Below are 26,333 nucleotides of genomic sequence, written 5' to 3'. Positions count from 1 at the left end.
AAGGTAAATGTTAGGTTTTAATTTGTGTCAAGGTAAATGTTAGGTTTTAGTTTGTGTCAAGGTAAATGTTAGGTTTTAGTTTGTGTATCTAGGTAAATGTTAGGTTTTAATTTGTGTCAAGGTAAATATTAGGTTTTAGTTTGTGTCAATGTAAATGTTAGGTTTTAATTTGTGTGTCAAGGTAAATGTTAGGTTTTAGTTTGTGTCAAGGTAAATGTTAGGTTTTAATTTGTGTATCTTGGAAAATGTTAGGTTTTAATTTGTGTATCTTGGTAAATATTAGATTTTAGTTTGTGTATCTTGGTAAATATTAGGTTTTAATTTGTGTGTCAAGGTAAATGTTAGGTTTTAGTTTGAGTCAAGGTAAATTTTAGGTTTTAATTTGTGTCAAGGTAAATGTTAGGTTTTAGTTTGTTTCAAGGTAAATGTTAGGTTTTAGTTTGTGTGTCAAGGTAATTGTTAGGTTTTAATTTGTGTATCTTGGTAAATGTTAGGTTTTAGTTTGTGTATCTTGGTAAATGTTAGGTTTTAATTTGTGTATCTTGGTAAATGTTAGGTTTTAATTTGTGTCAAAGTAAATGTTAGGTTTTAGTTTGTGTTTAGGTAAATGTTAGGTTTTATTTTGTGTCAAGGTAAATGTTAGGTTTTAATTTATGTGTCTTGGTAAATGTTAGGTTTTAGTTTGTGTATCTTGGTAAATGTTAGGTTTTAATTTGTGTCAAGGTAAATATTAGGTTTTAGTTTGTGTCAAGGTAAATGTTAGGTTTTAACTTGTGTCAATGTAAATGTTAGGTTTTAGTTCATGTATCAAGGTAAAGGTTAGGTTTTAATTTGTGTATCTTGTAAATGTTAGTTTCTTGTTTTTGAATTGAGGTAAGTGCTAGTTTTTTTTTAATCAAAGTAAAATAAATATATTAACTTAAGGGTATTAAAATAAATATATTAACTTAAGGGTATTAAAATACTTTTTTTTACCAATGATTAAATATTAATTAATTAAATTTTCTACAAGCAATTAAAAAAATATTTAACCCTGGCTATTCTAATGCCCACCAGCATGCAAGGGAAGATGAGGACAAGAGTTACCCTCCCTGATACCATCACTAGCTGGATGGTCTCTGCCTTTGCCATCAACAGGGAAGGGCTGGCTGTCACTGAGAAACCCTTTGAGGTAGGGCTCAACCAGATATGTCTTCACTCCAATTTGCCTGAATAGTGTTGGCCTTGCAGGGCTCAACCAGATGTGTCATCACTCCAATTTGCCTGAATAGTGTTGGCGTTTATAGACATTTTTTTCTTTACAGTTGTCAGTATTTCACTCTTGCATTTTATAGCTGTTTTTTGTTCACACTTTCAACATGATTCACTGTTTGACATATATTTTTTACCATTAAATATAAACACCTATTCTTTCATATTTTTTTCCCCGTCAAATGCGTTAATTTTTATTCTTAATTTTTTAAATTAATCCAAGTAATTACAAAGAATTGTTCTTTAACATAAGATTTTTGTATTTGTTACAGTATAGTATTTAATCTCAAACAGTCCTTTAACATAAGGTATTAGTTACAGTATTTAACCCCAAACAGTTCTTTAACAAGATTTTTGTATTAGTTACAGTATTTAACCCCAGTACTTAAACAAGATTTTTGTATTAGTTACAGTATTTAACCCCAAACAGTCCTTTAACATCAGATTTTTGTATTAGTTACAGTATTTAACCCCAGTACTTAAACAAGATTTTTGTATTAGTTACAGTATTTAACCCCAAACAGTCCTTTAACATCAGATTTTTATAGTAGTTACAGTATTTAACCCCAGTACTTAAACAAGGTTTTCGTATTAGTTACAGTATTTAACCCCAGTACTTAAACAAGATTTTTGTATTAGTTACAGTATTTAAACCTTAACAGTACTTTGACAGTTGTTGTCTTGTTCCAGCTGACAGCCTTTCAACTGTTTTTCCTGTCTATGAACCTGCCCTACTCCATCAAGAGAGGGGAGATATTTATCCTCAAGATAACTGTCTTTAACTACAGGAACCAGAATGTTAATGTGAGTCTATTGGCTGCATATACTCATATCCTGGCTCATACTATGAGATACATCATGGCTCATACTATGAGACACATCATGGCTCATGCTATGAGGCACATAATGGCTCATAGTATGAGACACATCCTTGCTCATACTATGAGACACATCCTGGCTCATACTATGAGACACATCATGTACACATCCTTGCTCATACTATGAGATACATCATGTACGCATCATGGCTCATACTATGAGACACATCATGGCTCATACTATGAGACACATCATGGCTCATACTATGAGACACATCCTGGCTCATACTATGAGACAATCCTTGCTCATACTATGAGACACATCCTGGCTCATACTATGAGACAATCCTTGCTCATACTATGAGACACATCATGTACACATCATGGCTCATACTGTGAGACACATCCTTGCTCATACTATGAGATACATCATGTACACATCCTGACTCATACTATGAGACATGTCAACTTTTGATTGATTTATCTTACACAACCTAAGCAAATATTGAGCTAAGTATAGTAAAGTCAGAAAGTAACCCGATCAAAATGACATCAACAAGTGATTTTATTTCACATTTAAACCTATGTTAATGTATTCCTTTCATTCCAGCAAAGAATAGCTCATACATTTTATGTCTTCATAGTTTCAGTACATTTAACTTGTCAAGTAATGGCATATGTTCTGATCCTAGGCTGTTGTAGCTTTGGCTAGGAGTGACCAGTTTTCTGTTGATGGTGCAGAGGAAAACAATGGATGGTATGAAAAACCTGTCTCTGTAAGTACCTTCTGGATTGGTTGCTATTAATAAATATTTCTATTCAAATGTTAATCTCGAGTTCCTAAAATCTTTTTATAGCTTTATATTTATAATTATATTTTAATGTCATTTGTTAGATGTTGGTCTATAGTAAACTTGATGTGCTATGTTAGATGTTGATCTAAACTTGATTTGCTATGTTAGATGTTGGTCTATAGTAAACTTGATGTGCTATAATAGATGTTGATCTAAAGTTGATGTGCTATGTTAGATGTTGGTCTAAACTTGATGTGCTATGTTAGATGTTGTTCTAAACTTAATGTGCTATGTTAGATGTTGGTCTAAACTTGATGTGCTATGTTAGATGTTGTTCTAAACTTAATGTGCTATGTTAGATGTTGGTCTAAACTTGATGTGCTATGTTAGATGTTGTTCTAAACTTAATGTGCTATGTTAGATGTTGGTCTAAACTTAATGTGCTATGTTAGATGTTGGTCTATAGTAAACTTAATGTGCTATGTTAGATGTTGGTCTAAACTTGATGTGCTATGTTAGATGTTGTTCTAAACTTAATGTGCTATGTTAGATGTTGGTCTAAACTTGATGTGCTATGTTAGATGTTGTTCTAAACTTAATGTGCTATGTTAGATGTTGGTCTAAACTTAATGTGCTATGTTAGATGTTGGTCTATAGTAAACTTAATGTGCTATGTTAGATGTTGGTCTAAACTTGATGTGCTATGTTAGATGTTGGTCTATAGTAAACTTGATGTGCTATGTTAGATGTTGGTCTACAGTAAACTTGATGTGCTATGTTAGATGTTGTTCTAAACTTGATGTTCTATGTTAGATGTTGGTCTAAACTTGATGTTCTATGTTAGATGTTGTTCTAAACTTGATGTTCTATGTTAAATGTTGGTCTAAACTTGATGTTCTATGTTAGATGTTGGTCTATAGTAAACTTGATGTGCTATGTTAGATGATGATCTGAACTTGATGTTCTATGTAAGATGTTGATCTAAACTTGATGTTCTATGTTAGATGTTGTTCTAAACTTGATGTTCTATGTTAGATGTTGTTCTAAACTTGATTTACTATGTTAGATGTTGTTCTAAACTTGATTTACTATGTTAGATGTTGTTCTAAACTTGATGTGTTATGTTAGATGTTGGTCAAAACTTGATGTGCTATGTTAGATGTTGGTCTATAGTAAACTTAATGTGCTATGTTAGATGTTGTTCTAAACTTGATGTTCAATGTTAGATGTTGATCTAAACTTGATGTTCTATGTTAGATGTTGTTCTAAACTTGATGTTCTATGTTAGATGTTGTTCTAAACTTGATGTTCTATGTTAGATGTTGTTCTAAACTTGATTTACTATGTTAGATGTTGTTCTAAACTTGATTTACTATGTTAGATGTTGTTCTAAACTTGATGTTCTATGTTAGATGTTGTTCTAAACTTGATGTTCTATGTTAGATGTTGTTCTAAACTTGATTTACTATGTTAGATGTTGTTCTAAACTTGATTTACTATGTTAGATGTTGTTCTAAACTTGATGTGCTATGTTAGATGTTGGTCTATAGTAAACTTGATGTGCTATGTTGATGTGGGTCTAAACTTGATGTGCTATGTTAGATGTTGGTCTGAACTTGATGTGCTATGTTAGATGTTGGTCTATAGTAAACTTGATGTGCTATGTTGATGTTTGTCTAAACTTGATGTGCTATGTTAGATGTTGTTCTAAACTTGATGTGCTATGTTAGATGTTGATCTAAACTTTATGTGCTATGTTAAATGTTGGTCTAAACTTGATGTTCTATGTTAGATATTGGTGTAAACTTGATGTACTATGTTAGATGCAGGCCAACCAAGCCGCCAGTGTGGAATACAAGCTGAATGCCACAAGAGTTGGACAGATGGACCTGCATGTCAAAGCAACAGATGAGGCTGATGGGCAGCAAGATGAAGTCATCAGGAAGCTGCTCGTTAAGGTGACCTCACAACTATTAAATCTATTGGTTTTTTTTTTTTAACTTAATTTTTAAAATAAAGCTATCTTATAGGTTAGCTAACTTGCAAAGCCATTGCCAATATTTTACTTTTAAAGGTAAAAACTAAATAGTTTTCAAAAAAGTCTTCATCATATCATGTTGTGTTGATTGCTGGGGTTGTCAATATCTTGGTTCTGTAGTGGTCACCACTATAGAAATATTTTGGTGTAGAACCCTGAATACACCTTTTAAACTGTCTCTATCTGCTATGTCCTGGTGTTACTGTGGAACTATGACACTTCATTTTTTTTATCCGATTAAAATAATTCACTCTACAACAACACCTTGGTGCTTTATTTTTTATTTTTGAGGTATTAGATGGTGTCTTCTACTTGTTTGTGCGCAGGCACATGGGGAAGATGAAGTAGAGTCCACCTGATTCATAGACCTCAGTATATGAAGGGATAGTGTGGTCAGCACTATCCCTAGCCGCCTTTGTTTCCTTAACGTAAATGGTGTAATGACACATTTTTTATCGCTTTAAAAATATTTACTTCACTAACTAAAAGTCATGTTTCCCTGTCCCTGACTAAATTCATAATGCCCTGTCCTTTACTAAAAATCATGTTTCCCTGTCCCTGACTAAATTCATAATTCCCTGTCCTTTACTAAAATCATGTTTCCCTGTCCCTAACTAAATTCCTAATTCTCTGTCCTTAACTAAAATCATGTTTCCCTGTCCTTAGCCTGAAGGAGAGGAGAGATCAAGGGCCTTAACCAAGGTTCTAATAGTCAGCTCTGGGGACAGCCTCAATGACACGTTCCACATCAACTGGCCACATGAGAAGATTGTGCCAGACTCCAAGAGGGTGGAGGTTAAAATTACTGGTCAGTACTTTTTAGAACTGGTTACTACAGTTTAGTGCTGGTCAGTACTTTTTAGAACTGGTTACTACAGTTTAGTACTGGTCAGTATTTTTTAGAACTGGTTACTGGTCAGTACTTTTTAGAACTGGTTACTACAGTTTAGTGCTGGTCAGTATTTTTTAGAACTGGTTACTGGTCAGTACTTTTTAGAACTGGTTACTACAGTTTAGTGCTGGTCAGTACTTTTTAGAACTGGTTACTACAGTTTAGTGCTGGTCAGTACTTTTTAGAACTGGTTACTACAGTTTAGTGCTGGTCAGTACTTTTTAGAACTGGTTACTACAGTTTAGTGCTGGTCAGTACTTTTTAGAACTGGTTATTACAGTTTAGTGCTGGTCAGTTTACATAGATTTTTAGAACAGGTCAGTTTCTATACATTATAGTCCTGGTCAGTTTCCATAGATTTTAGTAATTGTTTGTTTCCATAGATTTTAGTGCTGGTCAGTTTCCATAGATTTTAGTGCTGGTCAGTTTCCATAGATTTTAGTAATTGTTTGTTTCCATAGATTTTAGTGCTGGTCAGTTTCCATAGATTTTAGTGCTGGTCAGTTTCCATAGATTTTAGTAATTGTTTGTTTCCATAGATTTTAGTGCTGGTTAGTTTACATAGATTTTTAGTACTGGTCAGTTTCCATTGATTTTTAGTACTGGTCAGTTTCTATACATTTTAGTCCTGGTCAGTTTCCATACATTTTAGTACTGGTCAGTTTTCATAGATTATAGTATAGTACTGTTCATCAGATCTTAGAATGGTAATTTTTCTTTATTAACTAGCTCACTATTTATCATTTTTTAAAGTCACATGTGTAATTAATCTTTACTAACTTTACTTTAGAATTTACTTTCTAAAAATACATTATGAGCTCTGTTTTGTTTTGCTCTAAAAAGTAATTAATTGTTATGATATTTTAAACTAATTAATTTGTAATGCTATTTTCCTTTAGAATTTAACATCTTACAAACTTTCTCAGGGGATATATTTGGTCAGGCTTTGTCTGGCTTGGACCGTCTGGTGACCGTGCCCTTTGGCTGTGGGGAGCAGAACATGATCACAACAGTGCCCAACATCTTTGGTCTCAAGTACATCAGGAGGACAGGGCAGCAGGGACTGGAGCAGACGGAACTTAAGCTCACACAGAACATGAAGATAGGTCAGTCATGTCACGTACCTGTATGTGGGTCAGTCAGGTCACTTAGTATCTAGGTCAGTCAGGTCACTTACCTGTAAGTAGGTCAGTCATGTCACTTACCTCTATGTAGGTCAGTCAGGTCCCTCTGTAAGTAGGTCAGTCAGGTCATTTACCTGTAAGTCAGTCAGGTTACTTACCTGTATGTAGGTTACTTAATATGTAGGTAAGTTTGGTCACTTACTTGTTTGAAGGTCTTTCAAGTCACTTATTATGCATGTCAGTCAGATTACTTACCTGTATGTAGGTCAATATAATCACTTATTATGTAGATCAGATAGGTCATCTACCTGTGTGTAGGTCAATCAGGTCACTTACCTGTATGTAGGTCATTCATGTTGCTCTCATGTATGTAGGTCAGTCAGTTTTCTTCCCACACTATTAAACACAAATTGTTTGCCGTTCACTTGGTGTGCAATTCTTTTTTCTACAAGATTCTATTCTTTTTTTTAATAAAGTTTATGTATGTAAAAACTGATTAAAAATCTTGTCTATTTCCTGAGTTGCCATCTCCCGTAGTGTTATGTAAGAATATTCCAGAAAGTTTAGGGGAGATCACTCCCACTTTATTTTACCTATATTTTGTTTCACCTATTGTTTTCCCTAGGTAACTCCATTGCAGTTAAAGTGTTGAGCTCTTTATGAATGGATAATTAAAGAATTATTAGTGTCTTTGATAAATGTTTCCAGGTTATCAGAGACAAATAGAAAACTACAGACACAAAGATGGATCCTACAGTGCTTGGGGGGAGAAAGGGTCAGGATCCAGCTTTGGAAGTACTTGGTAGGTTTCATATGTGGAATGTACACTTTGGTAGGTTTCATATGTGGAATGTACACCTTGGTAGGTTTTATATGGGGAATGTACACCTTGGTAGGTTTTATATGGGGAATGTACACCTTGATAGGTTTTATATGGGGAATGCACTTTGGTAGGTTTTATATGGGAATGTACACCTTGGTAGGTTTTATATGGGGAATGCACTTTGGTAGGTTTTATATGGGGAATGCACTTTGGTAGGTTTTATATGGGGAATGTACACTGGTAGGTTTTATATGGGGAATGCACTTTGGTAGGTTTTATATGGGGAATGTACACTGTGGTAGGTTTTATATGGGGAATGTACACCTTGGTAGGTTTAATATGGGGAATGCACTTTGGTAGGTTTTATATGGGGAATGCACTTTGGTAGGTTTTATATGGGGAATGTACACTGTGGTAGGTTTTATATGGGGAATGTACATTTTGGTAGGTTTTATATGGGGAATGCACTTTGGTAGGTTTTATATGGGGAATGCACTTTGGTAGGTTTTATATGGGGAATGTACACTGTGGTAGGTTTTATATGGGGAATGCACTTTGGTAGGTTTTATATGGGGAATGTACACTGTGGTAGGTTTTATATGGGGAATGTACACCTTGGTAGGTTTAATATGGGGAATGCACTTTGGTAGGTTTTATATGGGGAATGCACTTTGGTAGGTTTTATATGGGGAATGTACACTGTGGTAGGTTTTATATGGGGAATGTACATTTTTGTAGGTTTTATATGGGGAATGCACTTTGGTAGGTTTTATATGGGGAATGCACTTTGGTAGGTTTTATATGGGGAATGTACATTTTGGTAGGTTTTATATGGGGAATGTACACTTTGGTAGGTTTTATATGGGGAATGCACTTTGGTAGGTTTTATATGGGGAATGTACACTGTGGTAGGTTTTATATGGGGAATGTACACCTTGGTAGGTTTTATATGGGGAATGCACTTTGGTAGGTTTTATATGGGGAATGCACTTTGGTAGGTTTTATATGGGGAATGTGCACTGTGGTAGGTTTTATATGGGGAATGCACTTTGGTAGGTTTTATATGGGGAATGTACACTGTGGTAGGTTTTATATGGGGAATGTACACCTTGGTAGGTTTAATATGGGGAATGCACTTTGGTAGGTTTTATATGGGGAATGCACTTTGGTAGGTTTTATATGGGGAATGTACACCTTGGTAGGTTTAATATGGGGAATGCACTTTGGTAGGTTTTATATGGGGAATGCACTTTGGTAGGTTTTATATGGGGAATGTACACTGTGGTAGGTTTTATATGGGGAATGTACATTTTGGTAGGTTTTATATGGGGAATGCACTTTGGTAGGTTTTATATGGGGAATGTACACTGTGGTAGGTTTTATATGGGGAATGTACATTTTGGTAGGTTTTATATGGGGAATGTACACTTTGGTAGGTTTTATATGGGGAATGCACTTTGGTAGGTTTTATATGGGGAATGTACACTGTGGTAGGTTTTATATGGGGAATGTACATTTTGGTAGGTTTTATATGGGGAATGCACTTTGGTAGGTTTTATATGGGGAATGTACACTGTGGTAGGTTTTATATGGGGAATGTACATTTTGGTAGGTTTTATATGGGGAATGCACTTTGGTGGGTTTTATATGGGGAATGTACACTGGTAGGTTTTATATGGGGAATGTACATTTTGGTAGGTTTATATGGGGAATGTACACTTTGGTAGGTTTAGGTGTTTGTTCTGTGTAGGTCGATAGTGTACACAAGAAAATTGTTTTTCCCTAAGCATTTTGAGTGAATGCACATGATACTGTTTTTGTTTAGTTGAAAGAATGAATGTACTTGCAATAAAAAAATATAGTACCTTCACACTCTTGGTAGAGGGGGGGGATTTAGATTTGTGTGATAGTATATTTAGAAGGGGAAATGAGAAGTTCATAAAGTGTGACATCACACTTTGGATTTTCAAAAGGTAATTTTCGAAAGTGAATTTTTTTTTTGAAAGACTTGTGGTAACTTTTAACACACATTGATTATTAAGTAGATGGGGTATACATGTTTTAGGGGGTGGATGGACTGACAGTTTTTTAATAGGGTGTGTGTGAAATTATTTTTTTAAAGTTTGATGTGTTTTATGTAGAACAATGTGATATGTGTAAGTAAAAGTTTTAAAAGTGTGATGTGTTTAATGAAGAACCTCTAATGTGAACAGGCTGACAGCGTTTGTGATGAGAAGCTTCTCCCAGGCCTCCGAGTTTATCAGTGTTGACCCTGAAGTCTTGTCCAGTGGCGTCCAGTTCTTGTCTGCCAGACAGAGCAACAATGGCTCGTTCCAGGAACTGGGGGTGGTCTTCCACTCAGAGATGCAGGTTGGTAGCTCAGACAGACTTTTGTCACAGACTTTGGTCAGACTTTGGTCACACAGACTTTGTTCATACAGACTTTTGTCACAGACTTTGGTCAGACTTTGGTCACACAGACTTTGGTCAGACTTTTGTCACAGACTTTATCACAAAGACCTGGGTCAGACACAAAGTTGTAAATTAAATGAATCAAAACACTACATTTGTAACAGTGAGAAAACTATTAGTGAGATAGCTAAACTTTGGCATACCCAATAATACACAACTTTAGCAGACCCAATAATACACAACTTTAGCAGACCCAATAATAATTAATACACAACTATAGCATTCCCAATAATACACAACTTTAGCAGACCCAATAATACACAACTTTAGCAGACCCAATAATACACAACTTTAGCAGACCCAATAATACACAACTTTAGCAGACCCAATAATACACAACTTTAGCAGACCCAATAATACATAACTTTAGCATTCCCAATAATACATAACTTTAGCATTCCCAATAATACACTTTTATAATTCTTTATGATTTTTTCCCTCAGTCTGGTACAGCATCAGGACATGCCCTGACAGTGTACGTGTTTCTCAGTGTTATGGAGGCATCTGCTGCCCTAGCTGTAAGTCTCATATAATTCTAGGCTCATTGTAACTGCACTGTACACATTGCAGCACAGTTTGTCATATCTTTACATATGTTTATTTATTTATTTATTGGCAAGGGGTAGATCATTCCTTTTAAGTTATTTCCTGAATCATTAAATTTCTTTAGAAAAAAAAAATCTATACATGTGGTGTGTGCTGCAATGCCAGCCACTGCTATAAAATATTAAATTTATGTTATAGATCTAAAAATTGTTAAATGTTTATTGTTATTAGTAGTTCATAAAAAAACAACATTGCCCCAAATGAGTTAATCTCTTTAACAGTCCAAGGACAAGAAGATTGGCATGGAGAATGAGATGGCCAAGGCCAGCCAGTACATACTGAAGTACATCCGTCCTGAGGAGCTACAGGCTTCAGGGAACAAGTTCCTGGCTGCCCTGTCAGCCTACGCCCTCTCCCTCATCCCACAGCCCACCAATGAGATCACGGCCCTCAGGGATCAGCTCTTGAAAGTTGTCGTAGGTCAGTTCTTTATCTCACTTTGTTGAGTTGGTTACAAATGTGGGTCAGTTCTTTATCTCACTTTGTTGAGTTGGTTACAAATGTGGGTCAGTTCTTTATCTCACTTTGTTGAGTTGGTTACAAATGTGGGTCAGTTCTTTATCTCACTTTGTTGAGTTGGTTACAAATGTGGGTCAGTTCTTTATCTCACTTTGTTGAGTTGGTTACAAATGTGGGTCAGTTCTTTATCTCACTTTGTTGAGTTGGTTACAAATGTGGGTCAGTTCTTTATCTCACTTTGTTGAGTTGGTTACAAATGTGGGTCAGTTCTTTATCTCACTTTGTTGAGTTGGTTACAAATGTGGGTCAGTTCTTTATCTCACTTTGTTGAGTTGGTTACACATGTGGGTCAGTTCTTTATCTCACTTTGTTGAGTTGGTTACACATGTGGGTCAGTTCTTTATCTCACTTTGTTGAGTTGGTTACAAATGTGGGTCAGTTCTTTATCTCACTTTGTTGAGTTGGTTACAAATGTGGGTCAGTTCTTTATCTCACTTTGTTGAGTTGGTTACACATGTGGGTCAGTTCTTTATCTCACTTTGTTGAGTTGGTTACAAATGTGGGTCAGTTCTTTATCTCACTTTGTTGAGTTGGTTACAAATGTGGGTCAGTTCTTTATCTCATGCTGAGTTAGTTACATATTGTGTTCAAATAAAATGGGTCCATGTGCTTAGTTCTCCTGTCTCCAAGCACAGATTGCCACAACCACCACACTCAATCAATTATTTACCACATGTTTTAACCCTGTTACATGTCTGACTTGTGTGGGATTAACTTTTTTTTCTAGCACTGGAAGTCTTTTTTTTTTTTAGTAATTTTATTCAGAATTTTATCTAAATTTACATGTATCCCATAAAATGTCCCCCCCCCTCCCAAAAAAAAAACAAAAAACAACCACAATACATCTGGGCAGTTTTGAGTCTAAAATAAAATATGTTGTGCATTGTGTTTACTTTATCAGATGTTTCTGACAATATTTGATACATTTCTAAAGATTGTTTCTATATTGAAATAAAACCAACAGATCTAGGGGTACCATGGCAAGAGGAAGAAGGGATGAAAGAAAATCTCAAGAAAGTTGCAGCTCATGACGGGGCCGTGGACCAGGATGCTGACCTAGGCCCACCATACAGACTTCACACCTCCTCCACCAAAGATCTGGAGATTGGGGCTTATCTTCTCTTGGCCTACACCAAGCTGGGTAGAGTCCCGGATGGTCTGCCCTTGATGAAGTGGCTACAGTCACAACAGAACAGCAATGGTGGATTCCAGAGTACACAGGTATGTGCTACCTTACTGTTCATACATCTTCCACAAGACACTTAGTCCTACCATACTATTTGTTACTAATAAAATGGTAGGACTAAGTATCTTGTGGAAAAACTCATCAATCAATCTTATTATCTACACAGCATGTATTATTTTATTATCTACACAGTATGTATTATTTTAGTATCTACACAGTATGTATTATTTTATTATCTACACAGTATGTATTATTTTAGTATCTACACAGCATGTATTATTTTATTATCTACACAGTATGTATTATTTTAGTATCTACACAGTATGTATTATTTTATTATGTACACAGTATGTATTATTTTAGTATCTACACAGTATGTATTATTTTAGTATCTACACAGTATGTATTATTTTATTATCTACACAGTATGAGTATGTATTATTTTAGTATCTACACAGTATGTATTATTTTAGTATCTACACAGTATGTATTATTTTAGTATCTACACAGTATGTATTATTTTATTATCTACACAGTATGAGTATGTATTATTTTAGTATCTACACAGTATGTATTATTTTAGTATCTACACAGTATGTATTATTTTAGTATCTACACAGTATGTATTATTTTAGTACCTACACAGTATGTATTATTTTATTACCTACACAGTATGTATTAAATAGTATTTTACCGAAGTATTTTTATCTTTCTGTTTTAACGTATCAGCTCTAGCTATTACATTTGTTTAAACCTATCTGTTTTAAATTGTAAACTCAGCTATTCTTCATATTCCAACCTCTCACAGGACACAATCATGGTGCTCCAGGCTATCTCAGAGTTTGGTTCTATCTTTGGTACCACTAAAGCTGATGGGTCCATCACTGTACAGGCTGACAATAACCAGCCACTCAACCACAGTATTGCTGGCTCAAGGTCACTGTTGCTGCAGATTTTCCTGGTAGGTAGCCAGTTTATTTACATTCAGTGGAGGTTTTAAATGTCTTTTGTGCCGCTTTGTTACTTATTGACAAATTCTGTGTTTCCAGTTGCCAGAAAATACCCAAGTTGTGAAAGTCAATCTCATTGGTTCTAAGTCAGTCGCAGTTGTCAAAGTAAGTAGCTATTGAAATATTTGGCTTTATTAAACCATTATCTCTCATTAATCCAACCTTACCTCATCAGGTGGTCTATACATACCTCACCTCACTTTATCCTGAGGTAGCCACTAATCCCACCTTACCTCATCAGATAGTCTACACATACCTCACCTATTTACACTGAGGTAGCCACTAACCCAACCTTACCTCATCAGGTGGTCTACACATACCTCACCTATTTACATTGAGGTAGCCACTAATCCAACCTTACCTCATCAGGTGGTCTACACATACCTCACCTATTTACACCGAGGTAGCCACTAATCCCACCTTACCTCATCAGGTGGTCTACACATACCTCACCTATTTACACTGAGGTAGCCACTAATCCAACCTTACTTCATCAGGTAGTCTACACATACCACACGTACGCTGGTGATGATGATGCAGCACCACTGGATTCTACTTTATACCTCAGCACCAAGGCAACAAAAATCTCACCCTATTTACATGCTATTGAGGCCTGTGTTAAAAGGTCAGTCATCCCAATTGTATAATAATTTTGTATAACAAGGGAACACCAAGTTTTTTCCCAATTAAATACAAGTACTCATAATAATATTTTATTTATGAGAAGAGAAAGTCAACTGCTTTATTCATTGATATTACTGTATATATATATATGTTACTTATGATAACCTGGGTGTTTTAGCACCAGCCCCTTACAAAACAAAGGCATGTTTGTGGCCACTATGAATCTACCTTCTGGGGAGAGGCCCTATGAGGACCCAGCTCAAATCATGGCCAACAATCCCATGGTGTCTAGGGTGGATACGGATGAGCAGACCATCCACTTTTACATGGATCAGGTGAGTGGATAGTTGACATTTAAAATCAATCCCACAATTTAGAAAAATACAATTTTAAAAGTATGTAAAAAAAATATGTTTATGTTATTTAACATAGCTGTAAAGCAAAAATAAATTAGTCCCCCTCATTTTAATGGACATGACCTTGACCCTTTGATCAGGCCCCCTCTGGTGATGGCTACTGTCTGAAGGCCCATGTGGAGAGGCAGCTGGTGTTTGAGGTACAGAAGCCTGGAGCGGCCAAGTTCTATCCTTATTATGATCCAGGTAATGGCTGGTCATTATGCAAATTTTAATTATAAAGATCGTTTTCATTAGATAGGCTGCTAATTTAGTAAAATGATTATATTTTTGTGACAGAAAACGGCAAGGAAGTTTCTCTGTCGCTGGACGGGTCCTGTGCCAACAACAAGTGTGACAAAGATGGCGCCGTGGTGCTCAACGTAGCCAGCCTTCTCCTGACAACCATCATTTGTACGCTCATTAGTCTACTCGCCTGTGTGTGATTTGGTCCTTGGTACCAGTTTCTTTACAGTACCCGTTAATTTAATTAATTTATTGATTTAACTGACTTAACATTAATCAGAAATTGGGACAAATTACTTTGTAATATTTTTAAAAATACAATTGAGCTATAAATGTAAGAGATAGATTTTTTTATTGTCAGCAGAAACTAAAATAAACTGTTTATATTAACTGTAACTTAACATAAAAAATGAATTGTTGTGTAGTACTGGTACTTAAATTTAAAATTTGTAACAATGATACATCACATTTTTTAACTAGTATGTTACACATAAAAAAAATATTTTGAACAATTACGCATATATTTTGTTTGCAGCAAGTTTGGTACACATATTTTTTTAATAACTTTGTTACACAAACATTTTCCGTACAAGTATGTTACCCACAAACAATTTTCCTAGCAATTTTGCTAGTTAAACAATTTTTCTGACATAATTTTGCCAACAAGTTTATTCCACAAATATTTTTCTAACAAGTTTGCTACATACAAACAAATTTCCAACAAATTTGCTACACACAAACAAATTTCCAACAAATTTGCTGCACCCAAACAAATTTCCAACAAGTTTCCTACACACATTTTTCTAACAAGTTTCCTACACCCAAACAAATTTCCAACAAGTTTGTTCCCCACTGGTGTGTCTGTTGCTGTTGTATCCCACTGTACACATGGCTTTAAGAAGTCTTTCATTCCTCTCTATGGATGCATCCACACCAAGCTGGTGTATCAATGCTTCAACTTTTACAGCATAATCTTCTTGTTGTTGTAGCTTATTGTTACGGTCTCACCTCAATTATTTAGTCACTAGTTTTTGCATATACCGGTATTATAGACTTTAAATTTTTTTGGCATGTATAAAATATAAATTCCATGCTCTTGCAATTTGATTATCTGAAGAATATTTAATGAAATATAAAGGTGCCTGAAAATAAAACAGGGGATATGAAGCTATCTGGTTGTCTAAAGATTACAATGTGGGTAGTTAGATTAGTCAGAAACTTTAGTCTGTTGTCCACTTGTAGGTGTCTGAGAACAGAAAGCTGAAACTGGCACTGACATTCCCGGTAAATTAATTTTTTTTACTTATCAAATTTAGTATTGCATGTATATTCACATCAGCATGTCTAGTAAATAAGTTTAGCTTTATTTCTCTTTAGCATAGACCACAACCACAGAATTAAGTCTAAAATCAGATGAATGTTTAAGTAGGGTATCTGAGGACACACAATAAAGGGGGGGGGGGTTCACTTATGCTGGTGACTTCTGTATGGTTGGCCTCAAGATGTGAACTCTACTTCACCCGCAGTATTGACAATGAATAGACAATATTTAAGTTTTAATTTATTAACTTTTTATCCAAAGTTATTATGGCAAGAAAATATAATATGCATTGTACATACATATGTAAACATAATTTTAAAAACAATTAAATGTGCTTTATTTACTTTTTGTGAAGCATAAAAAAAAATTTTCTACTGATTATTTTCTTGAAGTTTTAGAATAAAACTTTTACATATATTTATATTTACATACATATTTGTATGTGTGTTCTATGAAATAAACCCAAGGTAGTTAGTTTGATCAAACATAATCTATTGCTTGTTCTGTGGTAACTCTTCAATAAATTCTGAAACCACTTTTAACAAGTTAACGATGATTTCAACATTTTTTTTTGTTCAGATTTTTATAAACTTTATAAAGTCTTAATCTATATATTAAAATGTGGCTTTTACAATACATATAGATATACATAGATACATACATTTACAAATATATAAATAAATTATAGATATACATAAATATATACATACACATAGTGATATACACATAAATATGCATTCATTAAATGTACATTTATACAAATTAATACATATATGGACCATATTTTCTATTATATAAGACAAGTTTAACAAAGAAAAATAATTTTATAGTTGGTTCTCTTCTTACACTATAGGATGGGTACTCCCTAACACAATATTTTAACTGATAAAGTTTTGGGAAGGGGGTTTCTTCTGCCCCCAGTCATCCAATAAGTTGCAAAATGTGGTACGTTAATTCTAATGGTGTGGTTCACTTGAAATTTTCGGGAGTGGGGGGGGGGGGGCGGTAGACTGACCCCGAAGAGATGCCTGGAAGAAACTCTGTTTATCTTCCTGGTAAGGAGGTTCGAAATTTTGTGATGAGAGGAGGAGACAAACTGAGAATAACAATAGTTAATAACATAATATTACATTTTTCCCATAAGGGTATATAACCAAGTCAAGTTAATTTTGGCAAAAATATTAAATGCGCTGTCTCCCTTTGTATGTATAATAACAAAATAATAATTTTATTGCTTGTAAGTTGATTTAAGCGAAAACGTCTCTAATCACTAATACTGACAATTAAATAAAATTTATATCAATATTAGATTCATTAATCTATTTTCAAAATTATTTTAATAAGTTTTTTACACCTTGTGAAGCAAATGTAAAGCCTCAGCAGAGTTTTTCAGGCATCTCATCAAAAGAAATAGAATTTATATAGAAAATATAAACTTTCACTAGTAACCGCCACCCCCCCCCCCCCCCCCCCCCCCTACTCAACTATTAGTTAGAATTGTATTTGTTAATGTAAAAAAAAAAATATCTTAGTATTACAATTTTTAAATGGTGCAAGAAGGGAGAACTCAGCCCATATGCAAAAGTAGCTCAAATTTTATATACTGGCATAAGAAAAAACAGCTTAGACTACATGAGAAGACAATGATGTCTTAAATAACCAAACAAAGCATTCGGCCATCTTTAGTTTATTGAATCAGTTATTACAATTTATAAAATTAATTGACAAAGCTGGATTAACTGCTAAGATTACGTTTCACGAAGTATTTTTTTTTTCAAAAAAAAAAAATGTAAAAAATCCCTCGTCAGAAGTCCGACCCTCAGTCGTCTCTCCTTCTCTCCCCCCCCCCCCCCGCTTAAGAATATGACGCCATTAATGCTTCACATTTTTTTATGCTAAAAATCTATACGAAAAAAAGAATCATGTTTCACTTCACATGAATCCAATGCACAATGTAGCCATAGTAACTTTCTCAGGCATTCCATTCCAATACAAGGGGGATAAGCAATTTTACGGATAGCTGGTTAAATTGTTTTGATTAAGTCCCTTGGTTTCATTAATTTAAAAAAACAAACAGAAAAAACGTCTTGTGCTGGTTGAGTCTGAACGACGTCCTAAAATTTGATGGGTATCGAACAAACCGACAAGTTCGACATAGCGCGACCACACTATCCCTTTATATGCCAAATCCAGAAAAAAAAACCCCAGATGAACTCTACTTCGTCTGCCACAGGGACCTACCGACTTAATGTGTAAGTTTTAAAAAGCACCCTATTGTTAAAATTTCTTTTAATAACTCTGCATTTCTGGAATGTTCATATTCACTCATCTTTAGTGCCATTATTACTTTGCAACTCTATAAAGAACTTATATTAATCTGAAGTAAGTTCATACTTAGTACCAGTCAGAGGCGTAGCGACGGGGAGGGGGGGTACATATGTCCCCGGGCGCCGACCCTGGGGATGCCAAAATAAGCTGGAAAAAAAAAACTAAAAGCTCATTTTAGATGCAGTTTTGAATTATAAATATAAAAAATATATGGGGGGGGGGGGGGGGGGGGGGGGGCCCAATTGAAAGTTTGTCCCCGTAGGGGGCGCTACGCCTCTGGTACCAGTACTAGATAACAACTCTATAAAAAAAACTTAGGGAGAAAAATATTTATGACATTCTTAGTTATGTATTTCATTGTTAGTGTCTCCAGTAGGGCCTTATCATATTTAAGTGCAGCCTATATTAGCTAAAAACATGTTAAAACAACGGGGTCCATCCCTGTATAGTTTTAGATCCACCGGCCGCAAACACTAAACATTAGCCCACACCACACAAGGACCACTCCGTCCCTTCTGGGGCAGCCAGTGCACATTTCATTCTAATCCAGGGAAGTCTTGATACTCAGCAGACGAGAGCAAGAACGACAAAAACATGGCGCCGCTCTGGAAACGTCCCTACCACCCGGGCTGAGTCCAGTCCCTGGACCCCGGGTCGGCGAGACGGGGACGGTCCCAGGGGATGTATAGCAAATCCCTTGAAGGAATCGTATTAAGGGCATCTGGACGTGGGTACACGACGTCGGTAACTGCGTGCAAGTCCCCTCACACTTGTGAGAGTAGTAGCTACGTATTATACAAATGAGGTGTATGCCGACAAAACAAAACAAGCGTTCTATTGTTTTCCTTTTAAAAAAAAATTATTGGCTCTGGCGGATGTAAAATGTTGTATTAGCTTTGGCAGTTCTACAACGTTTTTGTTTATCACTTAAAGAACTGTAGACAAACTTTCAAAAAAAAAAAAAAAATCTCTCCTGTACTGGTTAACCTTTTAGAATTCAATTGTAGATAGAGCAGTATCTGTTTTTATTATTTCATTTGATTCTCGAGTGTGAGAGGAAGATAAAGAATGGAGAGGGGGGGGGGGGAGAGATGGAGAAAGGGGAAGAAAGAAAGTAAAATATGGTACATATAATATATGTATAAATAAAAGGCCTTTATGTATATATATATATATATATATATATATATATATATATATATATATATATCAGAGCCGGCGTTAGGGGGTGGCGAACGGGGCGGTCGCCATAGGCCCCGCGCTTGAAGGGGCCCCGCGCTTCAGCAATGTCATTGTTATCTGAATTGGTTCGTAAACTTAAAAAAAAAATTGTTGCTGAATTCAATTGGGAAAAACTAAATGGTCGAATGCCGACGTTGTTGATTGTTATAACTGAGGCCACGGTTGATGTTGGTGAGGTCCCACCTGAACTGGGACAGGCCGTAATTCGATACAAAAATAGTGTCACACCTCCCCTTTGTGTAGGGTACGGTCGCCTGCAGAGGCGTAGCGACCCCTCCCGGCGCCCGGGGACAAACTTTCGATTTGCGCCCCCCCCCCCTCGAACTTTTCATTTGCACCCTCCCCTCAAACTTTCGATTTGCACTTTCCCCCTCGAACTTTTCATTTGCAACCCCCCCCCCTCAAACTTTCGATTTGCACCCCCCCCCACCTCGAACTTTTCATTTGCACCCCCACCCCCCCTCAAACTTTCAATTTGGCGCCCCCCTAAGGTCGGCGCCCGGGGACATATGTCCCCCCCCCGCCCCCCCCCCTCGCTACGCCTCTGGTCGCCTGGCATTTGACCTGAGCTGACTGGAGATGGCGGTCGAGAATTAGCCCACGACGTAAAGAGATACCCTATTGTATGCGGACCGATGAAGACTTCCTTTTAGTGAGCAGACGGGATGTCTGTAGTAGTCAGTTAGTGACCTGATGAACTCTAGTCCTGACTTTCTTGTTGTAGATGTCGTATAATGTCGTATATGTACAGTGTTTTCTTCCAGACTTTTTTCTCCGGGGGGGGGGGGGGAAGGGGCACTTGAAATTTTTGGGGGGGGGGGGGGGCGGACACTGTTAAAAGTATATATTTTCTATATAAAATATATAAATTTCATTTGGTTTTTCGGGGGGGGGGGGGTGCTTGCCCCCCCCCCCCCCCGAAGAGATGCCTGGAAGAAACTATAGGTAGGCCTACTTGTCTTTGTATAACAAAATTAACATTCAGTTGCGTGCAGAGGGGTGGGAGGAGGGCGACGAGGGGGGGGGCGCCTTAGTATCTATATCAGGGCGGCAATAACAGAGTGATTTATTATTATTTTTTGGAAGAAAGTTAAAACTGTTGTTATGTTGTGTCACCTTAAGGATTCACCCGTTCAATAATTGAGACAATAATGTTTTTGGTTTTAAAGTATTGTATGATTCTAAACAAATTTTGAAGTCCATTACTGTTTTAATACATCAGGCCGAGTTCGCTGTACTTGTACTTTATTTTCCTAATTATTCGTTACGTGATTAAATTTTCTTAAGTGATTTGGTATGAATTACACAACTGTCAAAAGTGATTTAATATCTTAGCAAAGGAAAAAAAAACTACGAACATTGGGTTAATACATGGGAGAGATAAAAATCTGTTATTATAGTGGAAGGTTTGACATTAGCTTATAAACTCCAAAACATTTGTGTTATTATGTGTACATCACATTATATAGGCCTTTATACACACACACACACACACACACACACACATATATATATATATATATATATATATATATATATATATATATATATATATATATATATATAATGGAAAGGCCCCGCGCGGATGGTTGGCCCTAGGCCCCGCGTATTCCTAACGCCGGCTCTGATATATATATATATATATATATATATATATATATATATATATATATATATATATATATATATATATATATATATATATATATTATATATATATATATATATATTAAATGTAAAAGGGAAATTGAATAAAATGGAAACGTGTGGTACTCACATCGAGTACACGACACGCACTTGCTCGCATCCTCCTGAAGCTAATCTGGGGTGACAAGGGTCAATCGGTGCAGTGCTGGACTGTGAAGATGTCACACTGGAATGTTGGCCCGTGGGGTGATGGTGGAGGGGGGGGGTTAAACCACCTGCCTAATGCGTAATCTTTTTTAGTTTTATTTTGGTCGACCGTTTAAAACACCTAGACACGTGTTTGGGTGAGAGGTGGGTGGGGAGGGGGTGAGAGGTGGGTGGGGAGATGATTGCAGGGGACGGGGTAAGTACCGACAACCTTTGCCATACGACTGTACGTCTAGTAATTTCCTTATTTTAGTGTTAGCTGGTTTGCATATTTTTAAGGGAGGGGGATAGGGTTGCCTGTGTGTAGGGTGGGGAGGTGGTGGGGGGAGGGGGGGGGCGGTCGTTATGGGTAGGTCGGGGTGAAAGACATGACTTGGCCGACGCAGCCAAATTCCTTAAAATTCCCTTTGGTAGCTAAGAAAAACAAAAATCGAAAAATGATATTTTGCTATTGGTTAAAAAAAAAGCCAATTAAAATGAAGCACTCGGTGAACCCAAACATGAATTTGCATAAAATGAAACCTCGTTCTAAGTAAAGTACCTGGTGACCCCAATAATCGATTTCCTCATATAACCTAGATTATCACGTGATACGGTTTGGGCTGAGATAAGTAAGATGGTGGATAAACAAAGGGGCTTATACCCAACCCTAGATTTACCGCTTACGTTGTTGAGCTGTTGATTGTAACGATACACACTGGATCCTTCAGCGATACTGACCGGGTGTTCAACACGTTACGATGTAGGGCAGTAGAGTAACCGTGACAGGTTTAGACTTGGTTGGGGTTAATTAGTTTATTAAGTGATGCACTACGAATTTACAATGAGACGGTTGGGTAGAGCGCTCGACTAATAGCTCGAAGGTTTAGAGTTCGAATCTCAGAACTGACCCGAGACTGCTGAATGTCCCTGAGTCCACCCAGCTGTGGTGGGTACCTGACTCAGGTAAACGTAAAGGTGACCGGGCATTGTGCTGACCACACCATCTCTTTATTTGCCGAGGTAAAAAAAAAAAACATGTGAACATTATCTGCCCTATGAATCGTTAGCTCTAAAGGGGTAACTTTAGTAACTTACTTATCACGCATTTCTGAACCAGAGCTGAATTTGCTCCCCCTTCTCTGTATATCTTTACAAATATATATTTTAAAAGTACCGGCCGAGGTCAAGCCGCCCCTATGCCCCCCACCCCAACTACGTCATTGTATTTTTCTCCTTCGATAAACACTGGCTTGTAAGTCAATCGGGTGAGTGTTCGTCTGATTCTTGTTAATTTTTGCTGCTTGAGTTCAAGCATACCCTTATCCAAAAGCCCACCCCGCCCCCTTCTTGTCAGTTTGGTAAAAAAAATTCTATAATCGTTTTGACACAAAAAGTGTCAACGTTAAAGTGTTTAAATAGTTACCAGAGATCTATTGTTATTATTTTTAGTTTATTTAAAAGCTTATTATTATAAATGTTTTTATGTTTCTTTTGATTTCCAGTTTTTAGTAATTCGTGCTAAATGAAGTTGACACCACTAAAAATATTTGCATCATAATCTGATCGGTAGCTATCAATCTAATAGACAAAATTACCTGCCCCTTCTTAGACTATGGTCGACTCACAGACGAAATCAGCCAACAGTGACCTTAAAGACGACGGCCAGCTTCTACATCAATCGCTGTTATTTAATCTTATTATCTCCCCTTTCGTTGTTCAATTTAGTAATTTTTAAATTAAATTGCATTGACTGAACCAATGTCTATAGGATTAAAAATAGATATCTTTGCATTGTCACTGGAAGCAAATGTATCTGGAAAGCTCAGACAAAATCATTGCATTAGACGTGGGTCAAAATTAAATTACAGGATTTGCTACATCCAACAAAAGATAAACAAAGAGACATTGTGAACTAAATAAAAGCTTATAAAACAGTTATTGTGAAATGAATAAAAGCTTATAATGTCAGGTCAAAGAGCATACACACAAACAATAGATTCAAAGGACATCATTTAAAAGACAGAAGTCTTAATAGCGATTTCTTTTTCAACGCACCAACTTTCCCTTTCTGTAGAGCTCTCGTGTCAAAGAGTTGAGAAAAAGAGTTCCTTCTCACCTTTTGTACTCTTAAGAAAAGTGAGAGCTCTGGTTTACCGATTAGCGAGACGGCGATCTGTAACACGAGCGGCAAACCAGGGGCGATCGAGTGCACTCCTGTCACCCCCCCCCCTTTCCTCCCCCCGTCTTTCTTCTGTCTGGCCGTAAATCTTGGTGGAGGTACCGAGTGATAATAACCCTGCAAATGTATCGGCGCTTTTTAGAAGAAGTTCTCACAGATGATTAGATTTACACACAATAAAATAATCATTCAAATTTATAAAGGGCTTTAAACAAATCAGGACAGCGTGGTTGAATGGTAGAGCAAATGACTGTTCACCCTAAAGTCTCGAGTTCCGATCTTGACTCGTGTAAGAAGGATGTCCCTGAGTTCATCTAACTCTGATGGGTGACCGGTTCAAGTTAGGATAAGTAAACGCAGCTGGACATAGTGCTGACCACACAATCTTTCATATGCTGAGGTAACAGAAACAGGTTAACTCTACTTCATCTGCCCATGGAACGCCAGGCTCGAAAACGGTAACTAACAAAATATATAAAGCCGTTTGTTTGGGGTGTTGAGAAGCTTAATGCAGATAAACCTATAGCTAACTATTATTATAAAACGAATCAGGTTTTAAAGAACTCTAAGCATCTTGGGTGTGTTACACGGGTGTTAAGGCATGTTTTAGGAGATGCATGATGTGAACTGAACTCTCGGGGATAGGAATAAATTAGTCGGAAGGACTGGGTTACCTAGGGTGTGGTTTAAGGGATGGGGTCGGCTGGTAGTATACAAAGGACCGAGCTTGAAAAAGGGTTAAAATAATACCATTCCAATAATACGTAATAATATATTTTTTTTTAATTCTGGCCAAAAGACTGTATGTATTTGTGTTAATTTATGGCATAGGGTAGGAAGTATCGTCAAATAATGTTCTCATGAGGGGGAGGGGAAGTTGATAATCATCCTGAATAAACAGAACATACAAAAATTTACGTGCTTAATCTGTTAAGCCTATTGCCCGGCACAGGGGCGGTCATTATTTGACTGAATGTATTGGCTCTCCCAACGTGGTGGGCTTTAAAGGTCGGTTATCTGTGTCAGTGTGTTTTAATGGGGGTCAATTAGTGCGATCGCTGGGTGGGATGTCGGGTATATTGTGGGGGGGGGGGGGGTATACAGGAGTATTGGAGTGTTCATGGATGTTAGGGGGTCGGTGTGTAGTGGTGTATAGTGGTGGTGGGGGTATACAGGAGTATTGGGGTGTTCGTGGTTGTTAGGGAGCCGGGGTGTAGGGATGTCAGGGGCATAGGTGATGGAGATGTCCAGGTAGTTAGGCATAGGGGTGTCTGGGATGTAGGGGTGTCATGAAGCAGTTGGAGGGTAGGGGTGTCCGGGGTAGTTAAGGTGTAAGGGTCTCAGGGGATAGAGGGTAGGGGTGTCTGAGGTGTAGAGTTGTAAAGGGCATAATAGGGGGTAGGGGTGACCGGGGCATAGTGGTGAGGGTGTTATTGGGCGATTATTCGGTTGGGGTAAGGTGTTATAAGGTAGTGGGATACTGGGGTGTAATTATGGTTGGGGTGTCAGTATACAATCAGAAGGTAGGTTTCACTTTGAAAATAGATGTGTCCTAAGCGAGGGAGTGGGGTTGAAGAATATTTTGTAAGAGGGGGGGGTACAATTAGGTTTGGGTTAGTCTGCAGTTAGGGAGTGGGGTGTTGGGTTTTTTTAAAGTGAGGTGGCAGGTTGCACATGGTGGTAGTCCATCCATGTTTTTGGAAGTGGCGGGGGGAGGAGGGGAGTTGATGATGAATATCAGGGTTAGCATGACTGCGGGAGGGGGGCGGAAGTCGGATCCCAGCGATAGAGTCAGCTCTGCAACCACTTGAAGATTAAAGCCTGCGAGTATTTCTATCGAATGACATCACGGGTTGCTGCTTCCTGGTTCATCAAGTGCGCCCGCTAAAAAATAAAAAAATGTGTAAACAAAATAAACCACATAGCGCGTTTTCGCGTGCACCACGTGGCGCTAATTGTCTGTAGGGGGGGGGGGGGGGGGGGGGGGGACTGCCGCAACTATTTCCCCGTACCTGCGTTAAACACCTCGTCACTGGCTAAATTAACCGGTTAGTTTGTGAGATGTTTATCAGTTAGTATGTTGGTAAGGGGGGAGAGACCACCATCACGTGTAGTTGTTATTAGACGCCATTTTCTCCATCTTATCTCTGCTCAAGGGAGGGGTGGGGGCGGTGAACGCGTTAATTTTATTTCATTATCGTACCTGGTTAATTAGCATAATTGGTTGCCACGTTGGCAATTAACTTTGAATGCGGTGTCAGATGGAGATCTGGTACACTTGCAAGTTACAAGCGGTTCCTACTGCGGGAGGCTAACGTGGCAGGAACAAAAGGGCCTCGATATACCTATGTCATCATTTGCATAATATTTCACTTAGATTATTTAAAAATTGTATATATATATATATATATATATATATATATATATATATATATATATATATATATATATATATATATATATATATATATATATAATTACTTATGTAACATGACATTGTTGTTCTCAGCCATATTGGAAGCCAATTTGTGTGTAGCATTGACTTGCAGCCATATTATTTTTACTATTTCAACTTTCTGCTCCGTATGAAGCCTAGACGACACCGTCGACGAACACAATTTGAAGCTAC

At 37.0% G+C, this 26,333-nt stretch overlaps 1 protein-coding gene across 1 annotated transcript in view; it reads left to right on the top strand.

The window, feature by feature from the left end:
• Nucleotides 1-15,596, top strand: part of LOC131931061 (CD109 antigen) — a 38,207-nt gene extending 22,611 nt beyond the window's left edge. The window contains exons 17-33 of the mRNA XM_059287752.1: nucleotides 1,057-1,171; nucleotides 1,942-2,055; nucleotides 2,762-2,845; nucleotides 4,687-4,821; nucleotides 5,568-5,709; nucleotides 6,720-6,899; nucleotides 7,626-7,719; nucleotides 9,954-10,110; nucleotides 10,656-10,730; nucleotides 11,040-11,238; nucleotides 12,302-12,558; nucleotides 13,332-13,484; nucleotides 13,573-13,638; nucleotides 14,031-14,158; nucleotides 14,336-14,492; nucleotides 14,654-14,759; nucleotides 14,853-15,596. Of these exons, the coding sequence (XP_059143735.1) occupies nucleotides 1,057-1,171; nucleotides 1,942-2,055; nucleotides 2,762-2,845; nucleotides 4,687-4,821; nucleotides 5,568-5,709; nucleotides 6,720-6,899; nucleotides 7,626-7,719; nucleotides 9,954-10,110; nucleotides 10,656-10,730; nucleotides 11,040-11,238; nucleotides 12,302-12,558; nucleotides 13,332-13,484; nucleotides 13,573-13,638; nucleotides 14,031-14,158; nucleotides 14,336-14,492; nucleotides 14,654-14,759; nucleotides 14,853-14,998 (2,308 nt within the window). The 3' untranslated portion in view covers nucleotides 14,999-15,596. The remainder of the gene's footprint in view (nucleotides 1-1,056; nucleotides 1,172-1,941; nucleotides 2,056-2,761; nucleotides 2,846-4,686; nucleotides 4,822-5,567; nucleotides 5,710-6,719; nucleotides 6,900-7,625; nucleotides 7,720-9,953; nucleotides 10,111-10,655; nucleotides 10,731-11,039; nucleotides 11,239-12,301; nucleotides 12,559-13,331; nucleotides 13,485-13,572; nucleotides 13,639-14,030; nucleotides 14,159-14,335; nucleotides 14,493-14,653; nucleotides 14,760-14,852) is intronic.
• The last annotated feature ends 10,737 nt before the right edge of the window (nucleotides 15,597-26,333 follow it).

The sequence above is a fragment of the Physella acuta genome, unplaced genomic scaffold (genome assembly GCF_028476545.2).
Source record: "Physella acuta isolate Inbredline_101_S28 unplaced genomic scaffold, ASM2847654v3 ptg001885l, whole genome shotgun sequence".
In the NCBI taxonomy this organism is placed as follows: Eukaryota; Metazoa; Mollusca; class Gastropoda; family Physidae; genus Physella; species Physella acuta.
This window is presented reverse-complemented; position numbering and strand designations above follow the sequence as displayed.